We start from the raw sequence: 21,969 nt of genomic DNA, 5'->3' as shown, positions 1-21,969 counted from the left end.
GAACTGAACGACTCATTCAAACTGATTCATGAACCAATTCACTCGTTTGCCAATTGGTTTGATCAAGCCTTTGAACAGAATTGACTCAAAAGAATGAATCATTCGCGAATGGGCATCGCTCATTGCCCAGAGAAAAGTAGACGGCGCGTTTGGAATAAACTGAAGCATTTATAACATTTATTGCATTAAGATAAAGTAACGAGAGGAGCGTCGCCCACAGTAACGAAGTAAAAGTACAGATTTTTCCTCAAAAATTTACTCAAGTAAGAGTATAAAGTACCCATCTTTAAATATACTCCGAAAAGTATTAGTTACCCCAAAAAATTACTCAAGTAAATGTAACGAAGTAAATGTAACTTGTTACTACCCACCTCTGCTCATATATAAGTCACTAAATGATCTAGGACAAAAATATATTTCAGATATGTTCACTGAATATAAACCTAACAGAGCACTCAGATCATTAGGATCGAGTCAGTTAGAAATACCAAGGGTTCACACAAAACAAGGGGAGTCCTCCTTTAGTTACTATGCCGCCCGCAGTTGGAATCAGCTTCCAGAAGAGATCAGATGTGCTAAAACACTAGTCACATTTAAATCTAGACTTAAAACTCATCTGTTTAGCTGTGCATTTATTGAATGAGCACTGTGCAATGTCCGAACTGATTGCACTATATTTTTCACTGTTTTTTTATTTTATGTAAAATCATTTTCTTTTGGAAGTTCTAAGCGGCCATGCTTTATAATTTTTTTCCTTTTTGTTTTCTTGTTATAACGACTTAATTTTCTCGTTATCTCGACGTAACCAAAGTCGTTTTTTCTTGTTATAACGACTTAATTTTCTCTAATAAGTTACAAAACTGCGCCAGCAGGTGGCACTATAGACTTGAGTATAACTGATGGGGTGTTGTACACTGTCCACTTTACTGTACGCGGACCTTCCTCGTGATCGCTATAATTTGTGCAGTCTTGTTCATTACTGACATTTAATTAATTCATAAATGTTAAATGCTTTAATCAACATGATTATTTTGTGTATTAATTTCTTGCTAGATGCTTGAGTTTCACCAACGCGTTCTGGGTCATAAAATAACTGCTTATCAAAACCAAGGTTGATGTCACTGTATTCTGTTTGCACCTATATCTTTATTTGTGCTTCTTTTAGGCACATGATTAGTTAGTTAATAAGCGGAAATGTTCTGTGTATCTACAGTAGGACGGGATTTAACGATGTAGGCTATTTGTGATGTGCTTTTTTTCCTTATTATTAATCTTTATTGTTAACCATATTGATGAGAAATGTGATGTATATGTAAAATGCATAGGCTAATTTAATTCAGTTTTGTTCTATAATGTTGTAATCGTTTTTTTCTGCACACACACACATACACTGCACATGAACGATCTTTTCAAACAGAAGCTTGTAACGCACATGATATCTGCCACAGCATATAATGACTAATAAAAATTACAAATTATATATAATTTTATTTCAAATAAATGGAAAATTAAAAGCTAGTTTAATCCAAGCAGCTCAAGATCTTCGAATAGTTCTGCATCCTTCTGAAGGCGCTCCGTCTGTGTTCGCGGTGTTGCCATTTAAACATGTTAATTACAAAAACAAAAAATGTGGTGTACTGTCTCTGGAAAAATTAACAGTGATTGATCAGCCTTTATTTATGTACAGTATTGTAGACGTTATTACCTAGGCGAAGCAAAATTTGCTGAAATATATGCTACAGTAGGAGCGCCTGCATGGTTGTCCAACAGATGCCTGTCAAAGTTGATTTCGTTACTATAGCAACAGTAAAACTGTCATGTCGTTATAACGAGAAAACAAACTTTCGTTATGTCGAGATAACGAGAAAAATAAGTCGTTATAACGAGAAAACGACTTTCGTTATGTCGAGATAATGAGAAAATTAAGTCGTTATAACGAGAAAACAAAAAGGAAAAAAAATTATAATGCATGGCCGCTTAGAACTTCCATATTTTCTAACTTAAATTCATTTTAAATAAGTAAATTAATTTAAAATTTAAATTAAAATTTAAAAGTTTTAAAATTACTTGTTTTATTCTTCTATTACTTTTCTTCATTATTATTTTACTTTCTTTTATGTAAAGCACTTTGAATTACCATTGTGTACGAAATGTGCTATATAAATAAACTTGCCTTGCCTTGCCTTGTCAATGTGAAATCATGCACCGGATGGAATTTACCGCTGATTAGAGAACCGGCTTTACTGACGAGATGCGCATTAATGATCGGCCGATCGTGATCGGAGCAGCCCTACTATTTATAATTTCAAAAAAATCTTTGTTTTAGAGTGTAGTAGTATTTGGGAGTCATCACTGGATGACCAATCACATCACAACGAGCAGCTGTTGTATTTAATGTCATTTAGAGATGTGTTGGCCCTGAAGAAACCAGGCCCGTTCTGCTGTTTAGTTTGTTTGAGTCTCCACTTTAAATGAGTTTGTTAACAGCAGAAGAAATTGATTTGATTTGGTCCTTTGGCAACAGCTGCGAATCTCTTTGCATCACTGAAATAAAACAGCTCTGGACCACAGTGAGTCCAGTTAATCTACGCTCCTCATATATATGCATGATTACTAATGGAAAAATCAAAGCGCAGTTTTCAAATGACCAAAACACTCATACTTTTAATAGACTTTCATGAGCTCTCAGTATCAGCATGCAAACTGCATCTTAATGAATTATAGTGAAATGGAAAGGAATGAGTCTCACAAAACCTGCTTAGCTCCATCAAAAGAAAATAAATCCATATGCATTACTTTCTTGAGAATATTTTTGCATAACCGCAATGAGAATGTGCTTAATTAAAAGAAAAAATGAAAAAGGTCACATTTTTTGCATGATTCATTCCACATTTATTTCTACAGCAGTTTATGCAATACACATTTTTTCAAAGCAGCTTCACAGTAATAATTAGGAAAATAGCAGTTTTATGTTGCAGTTCATCAATCATGAAACATATTCAAGTCGCTTTGGATAAAAGTGTCTGCCGAATGATTAAATAATTAAATGTCACTGTAGATTTCAGCTGTCAAGTCAAGTCCAGTCAAGTCACCTTTATTTATATAGCGCTTTAAACAAAATGCATTTCGTCAAAGCAACTGAACAACATTCATTAGGAAAACAGTGTCAATAATGCAAAATGATAGTTAAAGGCAGTTCATCATTGAATTCAGTGATGTCATCTCTGTTCAGTTATATAGTGTCTGTGCATTTATTTGCAATCAAGTCAACGATATCGCTGTAGATGAAGTGACCCCAACTAAGCAAGCCAGAGGCGACAGCGGCAAGGAACCGAAACTCCATCGGTGACAGAATGGAGAAAAAAACCTTGGGAGAAACCAGGCTCAGTTGGGGGGCCAGTTCTCCTCTGACCAGACGAAACCAGTAGTTCAATTCCAGGCTGCAGCAAAGTCAGATTGTGCAGAAGAATCATCTGTTTCCTGTGGTCTTGTCCTGGTGCTCCTCTGAGACAAGGTCTTTACAGGGGATCTGTATCTGGGGCTCTAGTTGTCCTGATCTCCGCTGTCTTTCAAGGCAGTAGAGGTCCTTTCTAGGTGCTGATCCACCATCTGGTCTGGATACGCACTGGATCCGGGTGACTGCAGTGACCCTCTGATCTGGATACAGACTGGATCTGGTGGCTACGGTGACCTCGGAATAAGAGAGAAACAGACTAATATTAGCGTAGATGCCATTCTTCTAATGATGTAGCAAGTACATAGGGTGCTATGGGAAGTGTTCCCGGTTCCGGTTTACCTAATTAATGCAGCCTAAAAATCCTTTAACGGATTTGGATATTGAAAGCATATTAGTATGTTATGTGTAAGCCAGGTTAAAGAGATGGGTCTTTAATCTAGATTTAAACTGCAAGAGTGTGTCTGCCTCCCGAACAATGTTAGGTAGGTTATTCCAGAGTTTAGGCGCCAAATAGGAAAAGGATCTGCCGCTTTATAAGTAATAAGCAATATTTTAAAATCTATACGATATTTGATAGGGAGCCAGTGCAGTGTTGACAGGACCGGGCTAATATGGTCATACTTCCTGGTTCTAGTAAGAACTCTTGCTGCTGCATTTTGGACTAGCTGTAGTTTGTTTACTAAGTGTGCAGAACAAGCACCCAATAAAGCATTACAATAACCTTGAGGTCATAAATGCATGGATTAACATTTCTGCATTTGACATTGAGAGCATAGGCCGTAATTTAGATATATTTTTGAGATGGAAAAATGCAGTTTTACAAATGCTAGAAACGTGGCTTTCTAAGGATAGATTGCGATCAAATAGCACACCTAGGTTCCTAACTGATGACGAAGAATTGAAAAAGCAACCATCAAGTCTTAGACAGTGTTCTAGGTTATTACAAGCGGAGTTTTTAGGTCCTATAATTAACACCTCTGTTTTTTTTTCAGAATTTAGCAGTAAGTTAAATTACTAAATAAATTACTCGTCATCCAGTTTTTTTATATCGACTATGCAATCCATTAGTTTTTCAAATTGGTGTGTTTCACCGGGCCGTGAAGAAATATAGAGCTGAGTATCATCAGCATAACAGTGAAAGCTAACACCATGTTTCCTGATGATATCTCCCAAGGGTAACATATAAAGCGTGAAGAGTAGCGGCCCTAGTACTGAGCCTTGAGGTACTCCATACTGCACTTGTGATCGATATGATACATCTTCATTCACTGCTACGAACTGATGGCGGTCATATAAGTACGATTTAAACCATGCTAATGCACTTCCACTGATGCCAACAAAGTGTTCAAGTCTATGCAAAAGAATGTTGTGGTCAATAGTGTCAAACGCAGCACTAAGATCCAATAAAACTAATAGAGAGATACACCCACGATCAGATGATAAGAGCAGATCATTTGTAACTCTAAGGAGAGCAGTCTCAGTACTATGATACGGTCTAAATCCTGACTGGAAATCCTCACATATACCATTTTTCTCTAAGAAGGAATATAATTGTGAGGATACCACCTTTTCTAGTATCTTGGACAGAAAAGGGAGATTCGAGATTTGTCTATAATTAACTAGTTCTTTGGGGTCAAGTTGTGTTTTTTTGATGAGAGGCTTAATAACAGCCCGTTTGAAGGTTTTGGGGACATATCCTAAAGACAATGAGGAATTAATAATAGTCAGAAGAGGATCTATGACTTCTGGAAGCACCTCTTTCAGGAGCTTAGATGGTATAGGGTCTAACATACATGTTTAACAAGTTTATACAATTCTTCCTCTCCTATAGTAGAGAATGAGTGGAACTGTTCCTCAGGGGGTCTATAGTGCACTGTCTGATGTGATACTGTAGCTGACGGCTGAATGGTTACAGTTTTATCTTTAATAGTATCGATTTTAGAAGTAAAGTAGTTCATAAAGTCATTACTGTCGTGATGTTGGGAAATGTCAACACTTGATGAGGCTTTATTTTTCGTTAATTTAGCCACTGTATTGAATAAAAACCTTGGGTTATGTTTGTTTTCTTATAAAAGAGAAGAAAAGTATTTCGATCAAGTAGTTTTTAATGCTTTTCTGTAGGATAGGTTACTTTCCCGCCAAGCAATACGAAATACCTCTAGTTTTGTTTTCCTCCAGCTGCGCTCCATTTTTTGGGCTGCTCTCTTTAGGGTGCGAGTATGCTCATTATACCATGGTGTCAAACTGTTTTCCTTAACCTTCCTTAAGCGTAGAGGAGCAACTGTATTTAAAGTGCTAGAAAAGAGAGAGTCCACAGTTTCTGTTACATCATCAAGTTGTTCTGAGGTTTTGGATATGCTAAGGAATTTGGATACATCAGGAAGATAACTTAAAAAGCAGTCTTTTGTGTTAGAAGTGATAGTTCTACCATGCTTGTAACAAGAATTAGAATTTACAATTTTGGCTATATGAAGTTTGCACAAAACGAAATAATGATCTGAGATATCATCACTTGGCTGCATAATTTCAACGCTATCAACATCAATTCCGTGTGACAGTATTAAATCTAGAGTATGATTTCGACAATGAGTAGGTCCTGAAACGTGTTGTCTAACACCAATAGAGTTCAGAATGTCTATAAATGCTGATCCCAATGCATCTTTTTCATTATTAACATGGATATTAAAATCACCAACTATTAAAACTTTATCTGAACCTCAATTAAATTGTTAATCTTAACTTGGTTTGGACGTTTTTTGTTTTTTCTAGTTCGGGGAACAGACACAGTCTCTATAGTGTGATATCTAGGTGAAAGAGTCTCTATGTGCTGAGAATTAACTGACCTCTGTGACGGGAGGCAGCTAGCTGACGGTCGGTTTAGCCAGTCTGTCTGCTTCCTGTCCTGGGCCCCAGTTAGTCAAGTATAAACACTAAGACTATTTGCCATATTTCTAGAGAGAAGCGTGGCGCCACCCCAGGAGGGATGAAGACCATCTCTTTTAAACAGGTCAGGTCTGCCCCAAAAGCTCGTCCAATTGTCTATGAAACCTATGTTATTCTGTGGGCACCACTTAGACATCCAGCCATTGAGTGATGACAATCTGCTATGCATCTCGTCACCACGGTAACCAGGGAGGGGCCCAGAGCATATTACAGTGTCTGACATCATGCTTGCAAGTTCACACACCTCTTTAATGTTATTTTTAGTGATCTCCGACTGGCGAAGTCGAACATCATTAGCGCCGGCATGAATAACAATCTTACTGTATTTACGTTTAGCATTAGCCAGCACTTTTAAATTTGCCAAGATGTCAGGCGCTCTGGCTCCCGGTAAACATTTGACTATGGTGGCTGGTGTCTCTATATTCACGTTCCGTACAATAGAATCACCAATAACTAGAGCACTTTCATCAGGTTTCTCAGTGGGTGCATCACTGAGTGGGGAGAACCTGTTTAATGTTTTGATCGGAACAGAAGAGCGGTGTTTTGACCCACGACTACGCTGCCTCACCGTCACCCAGTTGCCCTGCTGCAGAGGCTCTGTTTCCGGAACCGAACAATGTACAGGAATCCCTGAGCTAGACGCATCCAAAGCCGTATCTAGAGCCCTAACATTCTTACTGTCCTCAATTAAAGTTTGGATGCGTGTCTCTAATTCTGAAATCTTCTCTGTCAGCCTAACTATTTCTCTGCATTTATCACATGTGAATCCCTCATCTGCGACAGAGATAGATAAACTGTACATGTGGCAAGAGGTGCAAATAACAATGATAGGAGAAGCCATTACTCACCGTGCTTGATGAAATATTCTTACTGCGGTTGTTTGATGAACTTGTGAAAAAGGATATTAAATAAAAGTGAACGATCAAAATTAATCTGATAAGATTGATCGATAATATCAGAAATATGATGTGATTTAAGTTATATTTTATCACTTTAAAAAACTGAGAGTGATAGTAAGATAAAGATTCTAGAGAAAAAAATAAAAATAAAAACAGCTACACGGAACTACGATTAGTTACAGAAGGCCAACAGGAAGTAGAGAAAACACTGTCCAACAGCGACTGTAAAGCAGCTCTACAGAAGACAATAGTGTCGTTATTCAGATCGATTCTGATCAAGTTTTGTTCTCATCTGACAGTGTCAGTGCAGGTAAATCAATAATATTACTGAACATTAATTGTCTCTTAAACCCCAAAATATAATTTATATTATCTTCATGTGATTGGCTTCTGACTGTTGCTCTCATTTACATAAAGCTCAGTTTTCCCCAATCGTTCTGTGTTTGTGTGTTTTTCCCAGCGATGTCAGCCGAGGGTGCCGCTCCAGTAGCCCCGCAGCAGCTGATTCCCACAGCGCAGTCGGAGCCGTCGGTCTCGGAGGAGATTCCCAGCCGCACCATCCCGACTGCCTGTGTGCGGCCCACACATCCCCTGCGCAGCTTCACCAACCCTCTCCTGCCTCCACCCATGTGCACCATCGAGCCCAAGGTCTACACGCCCATGACAGGTACAGCTCCATCAGTCCTGACAAAAAACAATGTAACAATGTAAGTGAATGTGCTAAAAAAATGTTAATGTTATTTTTTAAATACTTTAATTTAAAAATTTTACATTTAATTGTAAAAGTTATGTATATATATATATATATATATATATATATATATATATATATATATATATATATATATATATATATATATATATATATATATATAGTTAAATGTAAAATCAAATCATTTTATTTCAAATTTTGTTAAATTATTTCAAGTTTTTTTATTATTATTATTATTAATATTGTTTAATATAATATAATTGGATATAATACAAAATTTACTTTTGGTCCACAGCCCCCAATTAAGTTTTATTTCTGCCCCTTTGTAAGAAACAAATTTTTTTGATCCTTAAAGAACCTTTCAATAAACAGTTCTTAAGAACAGAACATTCTTATAATATGAGCCTTTGTTCCACTTTAAGGAACCTTTTGTGGGTCTGAAAGCTTCTAGACTCTTAAAAATTAAATGTTTCAAAGGGCTTTTTAGTCTCTTGTGATACCACAGAAGAACCATTTCTACTTTTCTAAAGAACCAATAAACAATCTTTTTCATAGTGTAAAAACCATTTTAAGAATCTAAAGAGCCTTTTTTCCACTATAAAGACTCTTGTGTGCAGTAGAAAGATTCATGGATGTTAAAGGTTCTTCTTGGAATCATCGATGCCGGTTATTTTTCAGAATGTAAGTAGCAGGTTGTGCTGGTTAGAGACTAGTTGATATGATGTTTTGCATGTGAATGAGGGAAGTGGAGATGTGGTATCAGAAGAGGGAATCTGGTGGGTTGTGTTGTGCTGTCTGTAGCCAGAGGCAGAGACCATGGAGACGTGAAGCTGTATCTGCTGTGAGTCTGGAGTCTGATGGTCTCTCGGTGGGAAATCAAGCGCTTGGTTTGTGTGTGTGTGTGTGTGTTCCCATTGGTGGCTGTAATTTTCATCGATTGCAGACATCATAACAGTGTGGAAACGCACACAAACACTAATGCTCCAGGGCTTCTGCTTCCTCAGAGGAGATCTGACTCTCTCTGGATCTTCAGTCCTGTACTGCAGCGCTGCAGCTGATATTCAGAGAGCAGCAGCTCATGTTTCCCCCGCAGTTAGGATTTAATTGGTTCTGCTCAAACCCCTTCGTATATGTGGGGCTCCAGATGCTTCTCCATTAAGCTTGAGAATGGAGACTGAATGGACACTCTTTCTGCTCAGATGTTCGACAAGCATCCGATTATAAGATCCAGCAGTAAGAGCAGATGAAACATTCCAGGATCCGGTTAAAAGATCCAGAAATCCAGTGGAGTAACAGAGAAACTCTATATGATCTATCTATCATTAGTTAGTTAGTCAGTTAGTTAGTTAGTTAGTTAATTAATTAGTTAGTTCGTTGTTTATTTAATTCTGTCTGTCTGTCTATCTATCTATCTGTCTGTCTGTCTATCTATCTATCTATCTATCTATCTATCTATCTATCTATCTATCTGTCTATCTATCTATCTATCTATCTATCTATCTATCTATCTATCTATCTATCTATCTATCTATCTATCTATCTATCGTTAGTAAGTTAGTTCTATCTATCTATCTATCTATCTATCTATCTATCTATCTATCTATCTATCTATCTATCTATCGTTAGTAAGTTAGTTCTATCTATCTATCTATCTATCTATCTATCTATCTATCTATCTATCTATCTATCTATCTATCTATCTATCTATCTATCTATCTATCTATCTATCGTTAGTAAGTTAGTTCTATCTATCTATCTATCTATCTATCTATCTATCTATCTATCTATCTATCTATCTATCTATCGTTAGTAAGTTAGTTCTATCTATCTATCTATCTATCTATCTATCTATCTATCTATCTATCTATCTATCTATCTATCTATCTATCTATCGTTAGTAAGTTAGTTCTATCTATCTATCTATCTATCTATCTATCTATCTATCTATCTATCTATCTATCTATCTATCTATCTATCTATCTATCGTTAGTAAGTTAGTTCTATCTATCTGTCTATCTATCTATCTATCTATCTATCTATCTATCTATCTATCTATCTATCTATCTATCGTTAGTAAGTTAGTTCTATCTATCTATCTATCTATCTATCTATCTATCTATCTATCTATCTATCTATCTATCTATCTATCTATCTATCTATCTATCTATCATTAGTTAGTTAGTTAGTTAGTTAGTTAGTTAGTTAGTTAGTTAGTTAGTTAGTTAGTTTGATACAGTAGTTAGTTTTTTATTTAGTTCTATCTATCTATCTATCTATCTATCTATCTATCTATCTATCTATCTATCTATCTATCTATCTATCTATCTATCTATCTATCTATCTATCTATCTATCTATCATTAGTAAGTTAGTTCTATCTATCTATCTATCCATCTATCTATCTATCTATCTATCTATCTATCTATCTATCTATCTATCTATCTATCGTTAGTAAGTTAGTTCTATCTATCTGTCTATCTATCTATCTATCTATCTATCTATCTATCTATCTATCTATCTATCTATCTATCTATCTATCTATCTATCTATCTATCTATCTATCTATCTATCTATCTATCTATCTATCTATCTATCTATCGTTAGTAAGTTAGTTCTATCTATCTATCTATCTATCTATCTATCTATCTATCTATCTATCGTTAGTAAGTTAGTTCTATCTATCTATCTATCTATCTATCTATCTATCTATCTATCTATCTATCTATCTATCTATCTATCTATCGTTAGTAAGTTAGTTCTATCTATCTGTCTATCTATCTATCTATCTATCTATCTATCTATCTATCTATCTATCTATCTATCTATCTATCTATCTATCTATCTATCGTTAGTAAGTTAGTTCTATCTATCTATCTATCTATCTATCTATCTATCTATCTATCTATCTATCTATCATTAGTTAGTTAGTTAGTTAGTTAGTTAGTTAGTTAGTTAGTTAGTTAGTTGGTTAGTTAGTTAGTTTGATACAGTAGTTAGTTTTTTATTTAGTTCTATCTATCTATCTATCTATCTATCTATCTATCTATCGTTAGTAAGTTAGTTCTATCTATCTATCTATCTATTTATCTATCTATCTATCGTTAGTTAGTTAGTTAGTTAGTTAGTTTGATACAGTAGTTAGTTGTTTATTTAGTTCTATCTATCTATCTATCTATCTATCTATCTATCTATCTATCTATCTATCTATCTATCTATCTATCTATCTATCATTAGTTAGTTAGTTAGTTAGTTAGTTTGATACAGTAGTTAGTTTTTTATTTAGTTCTATCTATCTATCTAACGTTAGTTAGTTAGTTAGTTAGTTAGTTAGTTAGTTAGATACAGTAGTTAGTTGTTTATTAGTTAGTTGTTTAGACGTGCATCGACTCTCATGATGGAAACACATGAAATCCAGCGGAATAAAAGTCGTAGGGCCTCAGGAGAGACGGTCGAGCCTTTAAGGGCTGTCGGTTTTATATTTACTGTCCACAAGCTTCACAGACTCGCCTTTGTTCCTCTTGTTTCAGAGGAGTCCATCCGTCTTTTAAAGAAGAATTTAAAGCCCGAGAGAGACGGATCAATCTCTTTTAACTTGAAGGCATCAGAGAGTCCAGGGAAGCTCTGACACTGGAGATCCTTCATGCATTTGTATTTAGACAATTTTGTTGAATTAACCTGAAACATTTACGGCTTGTCAAATTTGTCCTCTGTCTTTGGCGAAGGTGTTTTCTCTTGCTTTTAAAAAGCGTTTCTTTTCCTAGGATGCAGTGAAATATTGATCAGGCGTCTCTAAGCAGCAGGGAAGGAATCCTGAATAAACACACAGAAACAGACCATTCGCTCGGAGCTGACGCTGCTGTGATGGCCACTTTTCCACCAGTTAAATGGGGTTTTTAAAGTGGTGTTGATGATGTGAGGGATTGTGTGGCAGACATACCTGAAGCGCTTTTTCACACACCATAACACACACCGCCCTCGACTAAGAGAGACACGTTTGTCAAAATATAAAGACAAAGAGGAGCAGAGAGAGGGAGGAGTGAATCTCATGAAGACAGCTCACATCTCACCCCAAAACAAAACAAAATATATTGTGCATGAAGAAAATGAGGCTGATTTTAGCGCCAGTGTTATTTTATTCACATTATGACATTATTTTAATGACAATTAAACACAAGTAATTCCTGTTTGAGGAGCTTCATTTCTTCTCATTTATGTTTCTCATTAGATTCTTGTTGTTGTAGTACAATGTTTTATTTATTTAAATCAGAATAAATTAAGAACAAATCAGCAAATACTACCATTAGTTATAAATGTTTGCATCATCTGAAATAATACATCATTATTTTTATCACAATTAACCCTCAAATTCTCATTACTGTAATGCAAAGGAAAATAATGCACTGGCTTTAAAAACATGCTTTGTCTTTGTCATGCAAAATGCAAAAGAAAGCTTGTATCTTATGGTTTTTGGGGTTGAAATGTGATCCTTGATGTGTTTTTAAAGAAAATAAGGCATATTTTTGGGCCATTATAATTTTTTTTTTTTTTTTTTTTACATTATGACGTTATTTCCATGACAATTAAACTCAAATACCCATTTCTATATGTATTTGGATGTTTAAGGAGCTTCTTGTTTATGTTTCTTATCTCATCGTGACCTCAATCCCGCTGAACGAGGGTCTGTCTGGAGCAGGAGAAGGTTATGAATTGCTATTGAAGATGTGTTCTCTAAAGCATCTTCTAAGGTCTCAGTTAGAGTTGAAGCTTGGCTCTCGGCTGGATCTGTGGCAGAAGTTAATGAGCACTAATCATCTCTGGACGAGCGACAAAAAGAGAACTGACAGCGTTAATATCACTTACCACTCAAATGTACCTCTAAAAGAGGGAAAACATCCTGACATCCAGATCCTGCTACAGTGGTTCACCAGGCCAGTTTTAGTGCTCAGGATACTAGTATTGTACATGTATCAAACTGCATGGATATTTCTTTCAGTCTCTAATGGTCTGAAATTGAACGTTGAGTTGAAGAGTGATGAGCACAAGCCAGTGAGTTGCAGTAGCAGCACGTACACAACCCATAAATTGCTTTTCAGTTGACTGAAAATCCATATCAGAAAACATTGAGCAGTTAGCATGGAGCGAATGCTAACAAGCCCCTCCGGCGGTCTGCATCTCTCTGAGCAAGTCTTTCTCATAATGTACTTATAATGGGGTTATGTAATGTTTTGCTTGCTCAGTTTCACATTTCTTTAGTGTAGTCAAACTGTTTTGTTCAATGTTCAATGTTAAATTTATTTATAAAGCAATTTAAAACAACCTTAGTATACCAAAGTTCTGTACACAGTTACATTGACCCATCACACAATAAAGCAAACACATCATTAGGAAACCACAGTCACAAAACATTGAAAGCATGGGAAAAATGATATGTTTTTGAAAAGACTTTTAAACTGAGACTCAAACCTGCGACCTTCGGGTACCAAGTCAAACTCTCTAACCATTAGGCCACATGTCACAGTGTCTGGGTTGTGTTCCCTGGGTTTCCACTAGGTGTCCTCCTTTCTCATGGTGTCTGTCTCCTTATCACTTCCTGTTCCCTTATTTGGTCACCTTCCTCCTGTTTAGTAATTGATTGTTCCCCACCTGTCTCCTGTTCCCTCATTATCCTTCTGTGTATTTATACCCGGTCTGTCTGAGTCTGTGTTACGGAGTCCTTGTTTAATGTTTATAGTTATTCACATCCGTCGCTTCTTGCCTTGCCTTGCCTTGCCTTGCCTTGCCTTACCTTGTCTTCGTGTCTTGTTTATGTTCTGTTTGGATATTCTGGTTTTGACCCTGCCTGGACTGTTTACCCCTTTGGATTACCCCTTAAATAAAGGACTTACCTGCAATTGGTTCCCTCTCCTGTGTTTCCTGTAACACCAATCGTGACAGAAGGACTCCGTCACACTAGGAACCAGCGGTATGTCGTTTTTCCGTTCCCCAGCCAAGATGGCGGAGCGGCGAACCAAGTACCTTCGGCTGATCGCCCTCCACAAAGAGGGCAATGAAGTGGGGGCCCTGGCTCAGGTGTTCTGGTCCCTGGCAGAGGGCATGGGTTACAACGATGTGGCCCTAAAGGACTATTTCAATGGCGGGCTGGATGATCCAGTGTCTCAGGAGGAGATGGCGCAGTTAGAGTCACTGGAATTCTGGGAATTCGTGCACTACCTGCAGCATCGGCTTCGGTGGGATGCCCCAGCCACTTCTGTCTCTTCCGGCGGGGTGGTCGTCAGCCCAGCACCACTGCCCAGGATGGCTACCAGCCAAGCGCCACAGCACAAGATGGCCGCTAACCCAGCGCCAATGCCCAAATTGGCCACCGTTCCAGCGCCACAGCCCAAGATGGCCGCCAGCCCAGCGCCAATGCCCAAATTGGCCACCGGTTCAGCGCCACAGCCAAGATGGCTGTCAGCCTAGCGCGACAGCACAAGATGGCCGTCAGTCCAGCGCCACAGCACAAGATGGCCGTCAGTCCAGCGCCACAGCACAAGATGGCCGCTAACCCAGCGCCAATGCCAAAATTGGCCACCGGTCCAGCGCCACAGTACAAGATGGCCGCCAGTCCAGTGCCACAACCCCAGATGGCCGCCAGCCCAGCACCACAGTACAAGATGGCCGCCTGTTCAGAGTCATGGCCCAAGATGGCTGCTTGCCCAGCGCCGCTGCACAGGATGAGAGTCTCAGCTGACCCTCCGGAGTCGATTCAGGTGCCAGTTGACCCTCCAGAGTTGAGTCAGGTGCCTGTGAACTCTCCAGAGTCGAGTCAGGTGCCAGTGAACTCTCCAGAGTCGAGTCAGGTGCCAGTGAACTCTCCAGAGTCGAGTCAGGTGCCAGTGAACTCTCCAGAGTCGAGTCAGGTGCCAGTGAACTCTACAGAGTCGAGTCAGGTGCCAGTGAACTCTCCAGAGTCAGGGCTAGTCACCGCTGATCCTCCAGAGTCAGGGCTAGTCACCGCTGATCCTCCAGAGTCAGGGCTAGTCACCGCTGATCCTCCAGAGTCAGGGCCAGCCACTGCTGACCTTTCAGAGTCAGGGCTAGTCACCGCTGACCTTTCAGAGTCAGGGCTAGTCACCGGTGATCTTCAAGGACTGAGTCAAGTCACCGGTGATCTTCAAGGACTGAGTCAAGTCACCGGTGATCTTCAAGGACTGAGTCAAGTCACCGGTGATCTTCATGAACAAAGGCAAGTCACCGGTGATCTTCATGAACAAAGGCAAGTCACCTCTGATCTTCGGGAACAAAGGCAAGTCACCATTGATCTTCATGAGCAAATACAAGTCGCCAATGATCTTCATGAGCAGTGTCAGGCCAGCACCAATCTTCTGGAGTCCAGTAAGGACACCAGGGAATTACCAGAGTTTCGTCGTCCCGTTGGTCCAGCTGCACGGAGGTCTGCTCCGCCTTGGGGGGCTCTGGTCCTGACCACATGGCTGTGGTGGTCTTCTGCTCCGCCCTGGGGGCCTTCCGCCCCGACCACACGGTTGTGGGGGTCTTCCGCTCCGCCCTGGAGGACTCTGGCTTCATCCACAAGGACGTGGTGGTCCTCTGCTCCACCCTTGGGGGCTTCCGTCCTGACCACACAGTTGTGGTGGTCTTCTGCTCCGCCATGGGGGGCTTCCGTCCTGACCACACGGTTGTGGTGGTCTTCTGCTCCGCCCTGGGGGGCTTCCGCCTTGACCACACGGCTGTGGTGGTCTTCTGCTCCGCCCTGGGGGGCACAACATGATGTCCTTCATGGAATTCTGTTTTGTGTTTCTTGGTTTCTGTTATGTTTCTGTCTGTTCCCCTCAGTGAGTCTGGCCCTCCGTCCCTCCACCTGAGCCTCCACCTGTCCGCCTCCCTCCTGGTCTGTGTCGTGTCTTGTCGTGGAGCGTCTGGGACCCGCTCCGTAGAGGGGGGGTCCTGTCACAGTGTCTGGGTTGTGTTCCCTGGGTTTCCACTAGGTGTCCTCCTTTCTCACGGTGTCTGTTTCCTTATCACTTCCTGTTCCCTTATTTGGTCACCTTCCTCCTGTTTAGTAATTGATTGTTCCCCACCTGTCTCCTGTTCCCTCATTATCCTTCTGTGTATTTATACCCGGTCTGTCTGAGTCTGTGTTACGGAGTCCTTGTTTAATGTTTATAGTTATTCACGTCCGTCGCTTCTTGCCTTGCCTTACCTTGTCTTCGTGTCTTGTTTATGTTCTGTTTGGATATTCTGGTTTTGACCCTGCCTGGACTGTTTACCCCTTTGGATTACCCCTTAAATAAAGGACTTACCTGCAATTGGTTCCCTCTCCTGTGTTTCCTGTAACACTGATTGTGACACCACAACTGTCCTAATTGTGTGCTATAATCAAATCAGAGAGAGATTAATGGTGCTCAAATCAGTTTTCTCGCTAGGCTTAAATAGAACTATTTGAGTTTTATTGTCATTCAAATGCAGAAAATTATTGGTAAGCCATGTTTTAAATTCTTGGAGACAGGATGTTAGTTGGTCTAATAATGCAGACTTGTCATTGCGCTTAAGTGGAATGTAAAGCTGGGAATCATCGGCAGTGATATGACACATCAAATCTCCTAAAGATTGATGAATGGGTAGCATGTACAGCAAGAACAATAATGGCGCCAAAGTTGATCCTTGAGGAGCACCACATGAAGAATATGCTACAGAAGAAGAGAATTGCCCAATACTGACTGAAAACCTTCTGTTAGACAAAAGGACAGAAACAGTCAAGTACAGTGCCTGTAATACCAATGCAGTGCTCCAAGCGAGATTACCAGAATACCATGGTCAACAAAATCAAACGCTGAACTGAGATCTAACCAAAATCATTAGATATTAAAATGTCATTAAAGGCCTTCAGAAGGGCAGACTCTGTGCTGTGTAGACTTTTAAAACCAGACTGAAAAATTTCAGACATACATTTAGTTCTCAAATAGCTTTGTAATTGCATAAGTACTATTTCTTCTAAAGATTTAGATAAAAATGGCAAATATGAGATCGGTCTAAAGTTTGAGTAAACTGCAGTATCTAGTGTGGGCTTCTTACAAATTGGCGTCACAGAAGCTATTATAAAACATTCTGGTACAGCCATGTCTTTAGACAATTGTTAATGAAAATTACTAGGTCTGAACCAAATTGTGATTGAATAACATCAAAGGGGGAAAAGGTGGATTTAAATTATAAGGTGATTTCTCTACGTCTGTATAGAAACCAATTCAAATTCACTCCATTGAATAGTGGATAAAACAGCCTAGGAACCCTTTTGAAAGTTGTGCAATAAATCTTTCAGCATTTCGTATGACACTTGAAGCCCATCTTTCTTCCACTTACGTTTGCATTGGTGGCATTGCTGTCTAAGCTCCTGAATGTCACTATTTATCCATGGCTGGGCCTTGCATTTAAATTAAAATGCTTGCAGAGTACAAAAAAGTCTAATATATTGCAGAATCTCTCAAATAGATCTAAAATAAAAAAGTTGATGAGCAAGAAGAAGAACTATGGAGACCCATACAGCTTGGGCATGGATTGGGCAACATAGAAGACCAAAAAACAATAAAAACATAACAGGAAACACAGAGTAGACGGCCTGCCACACACACCGGTGCCATCTTCATTAAATGACTCACTCATAAAGACAGACCATAAAGACAGTTTTTATGCTCCATTGTTCTCTTTTGTTGCGTCTTTAGACTTTTATTTTAATTTTTTATGAATGTGTGAAATGTTGCCTTTTTCGAAACTAGCTGTAACAAAAATGTTTTTTATGCTGCAGTAGTTTTACTTCAGTTAACATTTATTTTATTTCAAATAATGAAAATATTTTTTATGGTTTAGCTTTATTTATTATATAATATAATATGATAGCCCTGTTGCCAACAGCATAAATTTAGCATGAATTAAGCATGAAATCGTTATTTATTTATTTTTATTTTTGTTAATAAGCTTTCTTTCTTTTTTTTTTTTTTTGCAAGGCTTCAACATTTTTTCTATTTAAAAAAATCTAACAATAATGCATTACAAATTTATGCATTAATGCATTTACTTATTTAAGATTGGAATAATAATAAAAAAAAGAAAACAGCTTAACATTTAATATATGAAAATAATTGTGTGTGTGTTCATAAATATTTTGTAAACAAAATATATATATATATATATATGTATATATATATGTGTGTATGTATGTATGTATGTATGTATGTATATGTAAGTAAATTATTTTCATGCCTGATTTTTTGTCATTTTTGTCCAAGAACCTCATTGTGACTTTCTTAAACTGATGCACAATGGTTCATGTAGTTTTGCACATTCACAGAAATTAGCTTACTTCTGCACTGCAAAACAAGGCTGATAAAAACATTCAGCTGAACAACATGAAACCACTTTATCTTGGCTTCATAGACGCAGAGTTTTATTGAAAACCGAGTTCTGGTTGTTAAATGAAGTCTACATTAACAATCAACAATAATTCTGCTCTCTAATCACTGCCATTGATAAAGCAGAAGCATGAATGCACAGCTTTGACAAGGATGTGTTCCTGGAGCAGGTGCTGCCAATTTCTGCAGTTAAATTGTGCTGCTTATGCTGAGCGCAGGTCTCTCATTAAGATGGAGCAATGTGAGAGATTCTGGAAGCTTGTTATCGGCATCCATCAACGCAGTCTGTTGGTTCCCAAGTCTTCAGAGAGAAAGCTCACGGATGAGCAGGGACGCTATCAGCCCATCCATCTGTCCCATCTCTCCCTGTTTGCTCTCTCTCTCTCTCTCTCTCTCCCTCCCTCTCTCTCCCTCTCTGTCTCTCTCTCTCTCTCTCTCTCTCTCTCTCTCTCTCCCTCCCTCTCCCTCTCTGTCTCTCTCTCCCTCTCTCTCTCTCTCTCTCTCTCTCTCTCTCTCTCCCTCCCTCTCCCTCTCTGTCTCTCCCTCTCTCTCTCTCTCTCTCTCTCTCTCTCCCCCTCTCTCTCTCTCTCTCTCTCTCTCTCTCTCTGTCAGTCAGTCTGTGTCTTCAGAATATCGTCTTTTGAAGAAAATGTTCCAAAGTCTTATATGAGTTTGAGTTAGTGATGACAGACGGTTGATGTTTGGCTGAAGTGTCCCTTTAAAGTTTGTTGATGCTTTTCTGCTCACAGGCGGGAGTTTACCCAAACCGCAGGTGAAGACGGCCTCGCTGGGTCAGGCTGGGAAGGCCCGCTCTCCGTTACTGCCCGTGTCAGTGCCGACCGCTCCGGAGACGGCTGAAGACGGACAGATGCAACCGGACGAACTGCCCAGCGTGAGTCACACACACCTGCAGACATCTCTCTCAAACACACGCTTCAGTCTCTCAGCTGGGAGCCGTTTGATATCTCACTGCGGAGAATCATTTGTAAAGATTTGAAGCAAGCGTACTGTTTTCATTGTGAATCATTGAACAGGCAGATGAGAGCGCAGACTGTGTTCAGCTATTGATGTCAAAGTAACAAGACAAAGTGGGAAAGTTTGTGTGGGGTTTGGTTTGACCTCAGCTGACTCGGCTTTTCTGGTTTATGAGCGAGAGACGGAAAGGTCAGGAGACTCCGTCCATCCATCCCACACACATCTGTATAATTGGGATGGCCTTTTCCAGACAGAGATGAAGCAAATAAACAAACTGACACTGATCGGACACTTCAGTGCGGACCGAGCGAGGGAGTTTACAGTTAATACCGCAGTGCATTTATCTGTGTGCTATTCATGCAAGAGACGAACTTTAAATTCCACAATTTACACGTAACAAGTGCCTTTCCTGATTTTATCACAGCAGGGATTCACAAACTTTTTTTATTCAGCCAAAAGAAGCTAAAGAACCATCACATCCTCAGATGAACGAGTGATGAATTGTGCGCACCATAATCCAAACCAGAGCCGCAATAAGAGTTCATGATGTTCAGACTGTAGATGTGTGTGAGTTTGTGTTGCATGTGTCTAAAATCAGATACTGATACTAATCGGATAGCAAATAGCCTTTTCCTGAAGGTCAGGCGTTCTCAGTGTCACAGTAACTTTCCCAAACCTTGTTAAAAGTTTTAAGTCTGATCTGCTCTTGTGCTCCGCAGTTGGACGATCTGAGCGTGGAGATGGCCAGTCTGGAAGGTCTGATGAAGCAGCTCAGTGCCATCACGGGTTCGGCCTTTTAACACACACACACACACACACACAGACGCAGAGAAGCGAACGCCTGGAACGAGGAAACACAGACTCTCTGGCGCTCACCTTCCTCTGAGATCCACGGAAATATAAAAAAGGAAATTTACTCCAAACCGAATCTCTGCGCTGGAGAGGAAGCGAGTCTTTTCTAACACAGTCTGAGATTTTATACTGGTTTCTGAACACGGCTGTGTGAATCCATCCCACTGAACGCAGATCCATTCGGGATGAAGACTCTTGAGTTTCGTCTACTAATGGAAACCTTTCTCCGATGGGATCATTAGTGATTCATCTCAAACCCCGATTGATCGGAGTTGCCAAAATGCAAACCCTCTGACTTTTCATTGACATCTTGCCAATCTATTGCTGCCAAAATCCCTGGAACACTCTTTACCAGGGAACTGTATATCCATAGAAGAAGGAGGTCGGACGCTGGACATGCCATCGGCGTGGATGAGAAAACACTGATTTCGTTGCAGATTTTCACCTTATTTGTCTTCACCTATCTTTGTGAATCTCTTTACTACACAAACGTCATATTGGTTTATTATTTCCCAGCTGTAAACCCCTGCGCTGTGCTCTTCGTTTCACATTGTGTGTTTCCTGTTTCCATTTTTTTTTAAATATAGTTTGGCCATTTGTATTTTTTTTTTGTTTTTTTGGGATTTTGTAATGTTGAGATATTTGTACTGGAAAGTAAAACAAAAACCCTACAGAAGAATATGATGGTGATCAGTCCGTCAGCGGAGGGTGAAAAAGGACGACAAACACAGCGGATGAAAGAATTAATTCATCAAATAATTCTAACGTGGCAGCTTTGAGATGACACACCATCAGCTCTTCCATTTCCATTTAAAACCATTTTATGTTAGTGGAGTTTTTATGTGCCTATATATATTTTCATTCACTTTTTGGTCACTTTATTTATTTGCTGTGTTGCGAGAGAGAAGGAGGAGGATGAAATATGTCTCTATATTTGATATTTTTCTGCTGCCGTTCAGATGCAGCGAGCAGTTGATGGACCAATCGATGGCATTGGGTTTCTACAATATATTTACTGTATGATTTAGATTTGTTTCTTTCACAGTAATTTATGAAGACGATGAGATGAATTGTAGAGCTTTTATTTAACCCTTTAGGAGAATAAATGATGAGGAATTCTGGGACGGATGTCACTGTGCTTTTGAATGAAGATATCATTTTTACACACATTCAGCTGTCGGATGTTTTTGTGTGTGTGTGTCGTGTTACATGTGATCGACATCATTCCTGAGACGTTTGGATTCTCACACGTCTGAAATCCATCAGCATTTTTCTTTCAGAAGTAGAAGAGTCTGTGTCTGTCATTCCCTCACTCAGTCTGTTCATCTTTCTCACAGGTAAGAATCACAATTCCTGCTTTAACGGAAAAGTTAACTCTTCCTGTAACTCTGATGGGATTGATCTCTGACAGAATCACCTTCATTACCAGCACTGATTATAGAATCAGAAGACAGCACTGAGGAGCATGAGCAAGCGTGTTAGATATACATTCTCTGCTCATGAGACGAGGAATCAGTCTTATGTGTATTTTACTCCATCCTTAAATTGTCCAATGTTAGTATCGTTAATTAAATTAGAGTAGTGATTGAGATCTGAAATGCGGTTTGCCTCCAGCTGTTTCTACCCATGACCTTGTATACGATTACTGGTTTTTTAATGCACTGTAGAACAGTCCAATGTTCCTTTTTATATAGAAATGTTGTTTGAATGGTGCATTGTTTTTGTTTGA

General features: G+C 39.2%; 1 protein-coding gene across 3 annotated transcripts in view; it reads left to right on the top strand.

Moving 5' to 3' along the window:
• LOC132140115 (netrin receptor DCC-like) overlaps positions 1-20,799 on the top strand; it is a 181,135-nt gene extending 160,336 nt beyond the window's left edge. For all 3 annotated transcript variants that reach the window (XM_059548952.1, XM_059548951.1, XM_059548950.1), the window contains exons 27-29: positions 7,760-7,966; positions 19,163-19,305; positions 20,108-20,799. In XM_059548952.1, coding sequence (XP_059404935.1) covers positions 7,760-7,966; positions 19,163-19,305; positions 20,108-20,188 — 431 coding nt within the window. In that variant the 3' untranslated portion in view covers positions 20,189-20,799. The remainder of the gene's footprint in view (positions 1-7,759; positions 7,967-19,162; positions 19,306-20,107) is intronic.
• The last annotated feature ends 1,170 nt before the right edge of the window (positions 20,800-21,969 follow it).

Source organism: Carassius carassius, chromosome 4, assembly GCF_963082965.1.
Source record: "Carassius carassius chromosome 4, fCarCar2.1, whole genome shotgun sequence".
Lineage (NCBI taxonomy): Eukaryota > Metazoa > Chordata > Actinopteri > Cypriniformes > Cyprinidae > Carassius > Carassius carassius.
The sequence above is the reverse complement of the archived record's forward strand: the minus strand, read 5'-3'. Positions and strand labels throughout refer to the sequence as shown.